The sequence below is a fragment of the Triplophysa rosa genome, linkage group LG11, assembly GCF_024868665.1.
Source record: "Triplophysa rosa linkage group LG11, Trosa_1v2, whole genome shotgun sequence".
Classification (NCBI taxonomy): domain Eukaryota; kingdom Metazoa; phylum Chordata; class Actinopteri; order Cypriniformes; family Nemacheilidae; genus Triplophysa; species Triplophysa rosa.
This window is the reverse complement of record NC_079900.1, coordinates 12522013-12531795: the sequence shown is the minus strand read 5'-3', so window position 1 is coordinate 12531795 and position 9783 is coordinate 12522013. Positions and strand designations below refer to the sequence as shown.

The window sequence follows — 9783 nt, the reverse complement described above, 5'->3', positions numbered from 1 at the left end:
ACAGTGCATCTTTAGTTTTCTTAAATACTTGTTTAATTTGCATGTTACAACTTAACATTTAGATTTGTTTGCATAAAATAGTAATTTCATATTTAAGTATGATAAATATGTATAGTACCGAAATTAGTTTATTTTAACAATTAACAATCCAGTACCTCAGAATGCCTTATTTTATGGGCTAACCCGGAAGTAAGCGCCGCGCTGGTTCCCTCGAGCAAAAGCCTATAGGTGCGTCCCAAATCGCACACTTGTGCACTATTCTATGCCATTTTGTAGTATAAATAGTGTGAGTAGTGCGTTCACATTTAAAATCCTCAAAAAATAAGTGCACTTTAAGTACCCGGATGATGCACTTTTCAACCGAAAATATTAAGTGTGGAACTGTGGACACTTCACGCACTCAACCAGTCGCAGTTTCGCTTACGTAGCGGAAGGGAGGCGGGGCTATCAGACGCTGCTCGAGCAAAACTCTCCTGCAGAGTGATAACGCTTCAATCTGATGATGACTAAAGTAATGCTGGGCAAAACAGATGAAAACTACATTAGTTGTACAATGTTCAAGTTGATTTTTATTCACACGCATTGTGCCGTGCGATTGACGTCATTTGCACTCATCTGGGAAACCCAGGGCTGGCCCAAGCCTTCAGGGGGCCTAAGCAGAATTTTATTTGGGAGATCCCCTCTGTGCCACCAATATGACTAATTATTGTCAATCCTTGATTATTCGGACACTATAAATCTAAAACACCCATTGTCAATTTTATTTGTTGTAGCTTGCTTACATCATACCAATGTTTTTACCCTTCTACAGATTTTACATGTAACAGTAGCAAACCCACAGGAGTGGTCAGGTGTTCATTTGCACTTTAACATTCAAAGTCTTGTAGTACCAATTGGCATACTTAATGTGGTGTACTGAAAATTAGCTAAATAAACCAGTAGACTTTCCTGTGGCTCAGTGGTTAGAGCATGGCACTAGCAATGCCAAGGCCATGGGTTTGATCCCAGGGGATTGCACATAGTCAGAAACAAAAATGTATAATACAATGCAATGTAAGTCGCTTTGGATAAAAGCCTCTGCCAAATGCATGAATGTAAAGTGTAATGTAGACAATGCATTTACTGTAAACATGTTAACCACTTCAATTACTTTTGGTTAGAAAAATTAGCAACGTGCAAATAGTGCAATACAATCAACTACAATTAAAATTACTTAAGATAAATGGTATCTTTTTATATAAAAAATTTAATTTAAATGGACAATATTAAACTAAATAATAAAATAATAACAAATCGAACAGATCAGATGAATCTGTAACAAGGTGGTTCAAGAATAAAATATAAAGCTGAATACCAATCATCTACAAATAAAATCAAATACAAACAGGATCTTCTTATATGAAAAATAAATACAATTACAATGAAAAAAGGTTTCTAAAATAAACACTTTATTTTAGACAAACTTACTCAACTTTATATACCACCTCAATATTCCACTTTCCTCCTTAGAATTTGTGTTTCCTGGCTTTTCTGGAGGCAAAGTCGTTTATGATATCACTATAAGATATCTGACGGGCAATTTTGTTATTAATACTTAGTGCAATTCCAGTCAGTCTTTCTTGAGCCATGGATTACAGAAATATAATCCAGGAAAGTTATTTTTAAAACCAGCTAAGTAATATGTTGTGTATTATAATATATTAAGATTGCAAAGCTATTTGCGGATGTTTAATTAAACATACTCTCTTGCTTGCTTAATTAACTAGCCAGCTAACTTTAGCTTGCAATATAGTTTGCTAACTAGGCTAAGCCTATTGTGTTTATATATATATATGTAAAAAACGATGTCAAGCAATTGCCCAAGAGTACATGAAATCACATTGTTTTTATTTTTTAGAGTCTTGGGGGCCCCCTGGTGGCCACGAGGGCCCTAAGCAGCCGCTTAGTTCGCTTATGCCTTGGGCCGGTGTTCTGTCAATTTATGCTACCCATAGAATTTTGCTACCCTCGTGTTGTGATTGGGTTGGGGGTTATGCTTCCGGTTAGTATAAAACCGTTTAGTATTCCATTTGGGACGATACTACCCTTCTAAACTTCATACACTACATGGTTGAGTGCATAGTGCATTTTAAGTGCATAGTGCATAGTATGTCATTTGGGACACAGCTTGTGCATTTTTTCCAAAGACTTTTGGAAGATCGCAAAAAATAAGCTCTGTGATTAACAACGGTTTATGATGTTTACACGTTTTGTCTATCAAAATAATCTTTACAAATGAACACCACATTTGTTACTTTTGAAGCCGAAATACAATCGGCAGAAGTAAAAAGCTAACACGATGCTATAAACAGATTACACTCAAGGTCGCTCGATATCAACGTCACCACCACTAAGCCTCCAACAACTCTTTCAAACTTTATTAAAAATGTGTTCCCTGGAAAGGAATTACTCCGTGAATGAAGCTTTTTTATTCTTTGTTTTTGGCAGATATTTTATGTATTGTCTTAAATAATTTTTAAATACAACAAACGGGGGGGGGATTTAAAAAACCTACATTTGTGAATAACATTTTTTTGCTAGCAAAAGTAAATTGTTAATCAAAAAACATTTTTGACCATCTTCTTCATAGTTTCCATACTTAATATCCATAAAAGAAAGACTCACTTCAACCACATTTTCTCCTTTAACCATAATTGAAAATTTTCCCAGAATGCACTAGAATATTTGCATTTAAAGAAAATATGTTCTGTATTTTCTGGTAGTAAATAACAAAAATTACAATATATCGTTTCAAGATTAAATCTAATCCTTAGAAACTCTCCAGATGGATAGATATCAACCCATGTTGCATTATTTGTGAGCTTTATATGAGCAATGACGTCTAAGGTCGCCGCCAAAGTAAGTAGTCACTTTTAGCAACTTGTTAGCAACCGCCATTTTCAAGACACAACAAGGCTTTAAAAAATCACAAGCGAGTTATATTTGGTGTTTTATGTCATAGAATAAAACGTGGAAATATTTAGAGGTTTTGTTTACCACAGCCCGTATTTCGGGCGATTTACCAAAAACCCATTCAAAAAAATGCTAACTCACTTCCGGGTTTTGCATACAAAAATACGTCATATTTGAGCGTCCCTATTATTAAACGTTTAACATGTAATATTTTTGTCCAATGAAAGTCACGTTTCAAAACAGTGTTAAAATGCAGTAAAGTTAAGCCTATAACGGAGAGTTTCATGAGAAGGGCGGTGCCTTAAAAACCACGTGATTGTGGCCCAATCAGATAATCAAGCAGCACAAAAGAGGCGGGAACACAACAAGCGTGTTTTACATGAGACGTGCTGCAGTCGTGCGGAATCTAGTTTATCGTCGAAATGGCGGAGACCACGGACAGAATGGAGGTAAGCTGGCGCAATACAAGACTATTTGGCCCATGATAGCGCAACCATCAATAGACGAGTTATATGCGGGGAATCGTAAGGCGAATTTGTTTGTGAGGTCCTGGTTATGAGACTTGAATGCGTTGAACTGATTTGCTTGCTGCGTACGCAGTTATAGTCAAGTGGCAAAAATGTGCGCACAGTCGCAGACTCAACTTGAGCATCCATTTTAGCCTGCCGCTGATAATTCATTCATTCTTAACCACGTGTGTGCTAGTGCTAAACGGCTAAAAGGAAATTAGTTGGGAGTTATAAATGTTAGTTTTAACATTCGGTATAGGATCGTATTGTCTAAATCATGTTAGGTAACGTTAGCTCCATGATAAGTTTCCACGAGGGTCATTAAGAAAGCACGCTGGCTGAGTGATAAAATAATTGGGATTGAATGACTTATTGTTAGAGACCGCATGGGACTGAACACCACATCGCACATTCATGGAAATAGACTAGTCTTTTCTTAGTTGTTACAGTTTAGCAAACCCAACACATTTAGCTTAATCAATTATTTGCCATAATACTGCTTGCTTGATTTGGCGGTATGGCCAAGTTTTTTTCCTCGTGCTACCACATTATAGCCACATTTCCTCGTGCTACCACATTATAGAGTCTTTGAGCTGGTTTAGAGTGTTAATAAATGTTGTTGTTGTTGTTACTGTTTTAATATCCTATTAAACAAAAGTCTTACAGATTTTATAACTGGTTTGAGGGCAATACTGTTCTGGTAACTTACAGACCCAAGCAGTGTGAACTTTTTGTTGACCAATGTAGTTTAAAAAAAAAGTTTGATTTGCTGCCCAAATATGTTAGGCCTAGTTTTAATTTGACATTAGTCGGAGTAGGGTTTTTATTGGGGTGGTGAATCGTTGGGTGTTAATAAGTAAATTAAAATAAAATGCAAATTAATCCTGGAAATGCCAAAACTGCATATGTAACTTAGTAGGAAAACAGGTTTGTTAAAACAACACAATAATATTGGCTTATTTCGGGCTTCTTTTATTGTGCTCACTTGTCTTTTTCCCTCCCTCTCTCTCTCTTTCCCCCCTCTCTCTCTCTCTCTCTCTCTTTCCCCCCTCTCTCTCTCTTTCCCCCCTCTCTCTCTTTCCCTCTAAAGGTGTCCCAGGGAGAAAGCTCAGTGAAACCTGCAGCAGAAGACATGACATCCAAAGACTACTACTTTGATTCCTATGCACACTTCGGTATTCATGAGGTACAGCTTTTTTGGATAGTTGTGCCCAATGAATATTGCTCACCCTACAATTTTTGTGAGAGGTTTGAGTTGAGTTCACTTTATAACTATGAAAACACTTTGTGACCACAGGAGATGCTGAAGGATGAAGTTCGTACTCTGACATATAGAAACTCCATGTTCCATAACAAGCATCTCTTCAAGGATAAGGTAGTACTGGATGTGGGAAGTGGAACTGGCATCCTTTGTATGTTTGCAGCCAAAGCTGGAGCAAAGAAAGTCATTGGGGTGAGTGTGGGCATTATGTGCATGTAAATGTCAGCCCTTTGTCCTAAACCACAGTTGAGTTTTCATATGGATAATAGATCGTTTGGTGTGAATGAGGTACCTGCCCATACCTGATCATGCTGGGCTTTTGTAATATTCCCTGCAATTTAGATTCATTTTGGTCATTTTCTTTTCAGATTGAGTGCAGCAGTATATCAGACTATGCTGTGAAGATCGTGAAGGCCAACAAGTTGGATCACAGTAAGAAACTCCTTCCAGATTGTTGGGGGGGTCATTAACACAAGCATACAAAAGCATCTCATCTGTTTTATTAGCTGGACTGATTTAGCTAGTCTTTAAAGGGATACTTCACTAGCAAATCAAAAATTTCCCCATGTTTAACTCACCCTCAGGGCATCCTAACTGAATATTTTCTTGAAGAATAATGCAGTTGGAGTTACTTCCATGCGGTAGAATGGGTGATGACTTTTTGAAGCTCCAAAAACTGCATCCATCGATCAAAGAACTGGTTCACGCGCATTCGAGAGATGACTGAAGCTAGACAAACATTAATAGCGCTGTCAATATGGATATTTCTCTTAAACAAACGCATTGATTCGCTTCAGAAGACCTTTGTTAAGACCACGGGGCCTTGTCGAGCAGGTCTTTGATTGATGGATGCACTTTTTGGAGCTTCAAAAAGTCAACACCCATTCACTCCCATTATACCGCTTAGAAGTAAAAATGATACGTGGTATTATAACTCCGACTGCATTATTATTTAAGAAGAAAACCATATTCAGTTAGGATGCCTTGAGGCTGAGTAAAACATGGGGAAATTTTGATTTGCTAGTAAAGTATCTTAATTTGTTGTATTGCACGGCATGAACCATAAACCTCTTTTTCTGTCCAGTTGTTACCATCATTAAAGGAAAGGTGGAGGAGGTTGAGCTTCCAGTGGAGAATGTAGACATTATCATCTCTGAGTGGATGGGCTATTGTCTGTTCTACGAGTCCATGCTTAACACCGTCATTTACGCAAGGGACAAATGGCTGGTGGGTGTTTGCTAATGTTTTGAAATCTTGGGTATCGATGTAATCTTAACATTGCACATTACGACCTTCATTCAGCTGTAGTTCTGAATGTTGCTTGGTGACTCTCTTTCAGAAACCCGATGGTCTGATTTTCCCTGACAGAGCCACACTTTATGTCACTGCTATCGAGGACAGACAATACAAGGACTACAAAATTCACTGTACATGTGAACGATTCCTACATTACATGCTCAAAGCCTCTGTAGATGTTTCTGACATGACTATTTGTTTTCTTCCCCTAATGTTTTTTGTTTTGTTCCAGGGTGGGAGAATGTTTATGGCTTTGACATGTCATGTATAAAGGAAGTGGCCATTAAGGAGCCACTAGTGGATGTTGTTGACCCCAAACAACTTGTTAGTACTGCCTGCCTCATCAAGGTTTGTTTTCTGTCTTTTATATATATATTTGTAAGTCAATGTTTTGGTGCATGTCAATTTAAGAATCAATTGGGGTCTGATATAGGGCCTAGTGGTTAGAGAGTTGGACTCGTAGCCAGAAGGTCGCTGGTTCAATTCTCAGTGCCACCAGGAAATGACTGAAGTGCCCTTGAGCAAGGCACCTTACCCCATTTGCTCTGCAGTGATAACTGCCCACTGCACCCTACTTGAAAGTCGCTTTGGATAAAAGCGTCTGCCAAATGAATAAATGTAAATTGTCACATAACCCCCTGATTTTTCATTAAACCCATTTTTTGCATTAGGAGGTGGACATCTACACGGTGAAGATAGACGACCTGTCCTTTACGTCCCCCTTTTGCCTCCAGGTGAAAAGGAATGACTACATTCACGCTCTGGTAACTTACTTCAACATTGAGTTCACTCGCTGCCACAAGAGGACTGGCTTCTCCACTAGTGAGTCTCTTTTACTTTTTAGTTCAGTGTCTTTGCTTGCCTCGCATATTTCATTTGCATACAAATAGTCCAGTTGAACAAGAGAGTGAACTAGTTTTCTCGTAGGCCCAGAGTCTCCTTACACTCATTGGAAGCAGACTGTGTTCTACCTTAATGACTATCTGACGGTGAAAACCGGAGAGGAGATCTTTGGTACCATCAGCATGAAACCCAATGTCAAGAATAATGTAAGACATACATGTGTTTTGGTCTTAACTTATTGAATTCAATATTCAGTATATTAGTTCAGTATTCCATATCGATTTTTGATATTCCTACATTTGAGTTTTGTGCTCCTTGTCCAAGCAGAGATGTTTTATTAATTTATGCTTACAATTTTCTGCATTTAGGAAAAGGGTTTGTGGTGGTTTGCTGCCTTCAAATGGTCCATATTCCTAACCATAATTCATGATTTGGTTTCGTTTTGTTTTTCAGAGGGACCTTGACTTTAATGTCGACATTGACTTCAAGGGTCAGCTCTGTGAGGTGTCCAAGACATCAGAATACCGAATGCGTTAGATTTAATTTACATCCATTTGTGGTTTTGAGGCAACTTTGAGAGCAGCTGATGTTTGTGGGTGACCAGGACTGTTTTCCACGACAGATCGTCTATTTTGTGGAATTGTCTGAGGTGGAGTATTTCTGAGTTCTTGACCATTTTTTTAATAAACCTTAATTTTTTGTATGCTATGAATGCACCAGTGGTGACTCACCATGGCAATTTTTTATTGTGCAATTTTTTTTTATTTGCACAGTCTTGGCCCTTTTTCCAAATTTTAGGTGTGCAATTTGTCTTGGATATGCTCCGTCAGTACGCACACATACAGCTGCTCTCTTTTGCCTGTCTGTCTGTCCCAGGTCAGCGTCTAAGTTGTGCGTGTATGATGACATGCCATCCAAGTTCTGTGTGTGCAGGTTTTTTCTCCATGTCATATGAATCACAAATGTCTGCTGTGTCAGTTTCCCTGCTATGCGAACATGTGTTCTGTGTTTGTCAATGTAAGATATATGTAAAGGTGTTTGTTTTTGTAATTCCATCTGTTGAAGCCAGCATCTTGTATGTATCTTGTTTTTTTTCTGTGAATAGAAGCCCTTTGGTTTATTTGAATGGGCCCATATCATTTTGTAGTTCTGGTGTGTACATTTGCATCAGTTGTGGAGAATACTGAAACCGTTCTTTTAGACCGTCAGTTGAGGACACCTTCATAAATCACTGTTTTTGTCTTTTGTGGAGTAATGTTTTAATTCGGCAATTGCTTCTGTGTCCTCATCTGTTCCATTTATATACATGCATTTTTTTATACATCAGTGGCAGTGATATGATCATACCTTGTCATGATCATAAAACTGTATTATGGATGAGGAAGCCTAGTAACCTCTTGTATAGGTGATGTTAATGAGCACTGTTTTAAATCTGATGACCTTTTTAATATCACAACTTTTCAATCAATTACTTGTTTGGTTGAAGCTTATCTGCTGCTCTTTTGCACTGTAAGCACCTAGAACCAAGTTGCTCAGACCCAGATCCACTTAGAAAATCTGCAGAATAAAATTACCCTTTAGGTGAATGATGTAACTTTCGCTGTTTGAGTAACTTAACATTGGCCAATGTCATTCCTTCTTTTTCATGTTTCTGTGTACTATAGTGTTTTTTTTTTAAGATCACATGTTGTGTTTAGCACGGGTTATTACCAGTCAGGCATTTGTCCACTAGGTAATGTAATTTTCTTTTTTGAAATAAAAACAATAAATCTGAATGTTCATGGTTTGTTTTTATTAAAATGTGAACATGTTCCAGATGATCACAGTGTTTGGGATAGTTTTCGTCCTTTTTCATTAATAGTGGGGAAACTTGTGTGCCCAGAATGTGCTGTCCGGTTTCCTTTGTATTATTTTTATGAATCGAAAAAGTGCTCTACTGTGTCCTCTACAGTTGTTAGCTGGTCTACTACCCAATGTCCAGATTTGTAACCATAACATGCTTAAGACTAGTTTAAATTCTTTGTTCCAATATTTGAATTCTAGTCCCACCTGGTGGAGTAAAAAGAAAAAAATGTCCATGGCATGGCACTAAATGCATGTAAAGCTTTCTATAGGCTTGTGGCTTATATAGTTGTTTTATTTGGATTTCCTACACTGTAAAAAAAACTTAAGTTAAACCGCTTTACTTAAATTATATTGAACAGACTTAAAAAAAATTGTATGTAAGTCTGTTCAATATAATTAAGTTAAATTGACTCGAAGCTAATTTTATTTCTTTAAAGATTTAAGGCAGCTGTAATTGTGGAATTTTTTTACAGTGTAGTCGTTTCCTAGTTGTATTTTCAAATTGTGTGAAAGCACCCCAATATCCCAATGAAATAAAACTAGTTTTGGGGGACTAATTCAAAATTGATGTTAAATAATATAGCCTTGTTATATATTTATAATAGTGTAGCAGTGCTTGATTATAGGCATTAACTATGTAACCAATCAGATTTGCAAACCCACCCCTTCCTGGATCGCTAATAGCAATGGAGTGGATATGGGGCCCGATTGATGTGTAACACGTAAATGTGCCAACGTCCTCGAAACGCTGTACCCTTAAGGCTTGGATTGCAGCATGACGTGTGATGATGGGTTGAGACGTAATGGGGGTATATGATGATCTCTGATAAGATAGTGTTTATTAATGGTATTGATCATACGCAGTTCCTGTGATTAGTCATTTTGCAATTATGACTTCTGTATATTAAGTATATTTCAGTGACAGTGAAATTGTTTCTTATGTTTGTATTGTTTGATTTCATTTTGGTTTGTTTTAGTATTTGTTTAATCGAATAGCTTTGTTTTTCTTGTGTTTTTTTGTTGTAGGAGCTGGGTGCCTCAGAAGATCCGTGTAACGCTTTGCAGTTCTTTTTTCAA

At 37.5% G+C, this 9783-nt stretch overlaps 1 protein-coding gene across 1 annotated transcript; it reads left to right on the top strand.

Moving 5' to 3' along the window:
* The first annotated feature begins 3275 nt into the window (after nt 1-3275).
* On the top strand, nt 3276-8636 carry prmt1 (protein arginine methyltransferase 1). The gene is made up of 10 exons (XM_057347087.1): nt 3276-3401; nt 4552-4647; nt 4759-4914; nt 5091-5154; nt 5807-5949; nt 6062-6149; nt 6251-6366; nt 6690-6840; nt 6946-7067; nt 7315-8636. Exons 1-10 carry the CDS (start codon nt 3375-3377, stop codon nt 7396-7398), a joined length of 1047 nt encoding a protein of 348 aa, XP_057203070.1. The 5' UTR covers nt 3276-3374; the 3' UTR covers nt 7399-8636.
* Nucleotides 8637-9783: the final 1147 nt, after the last annotated feature.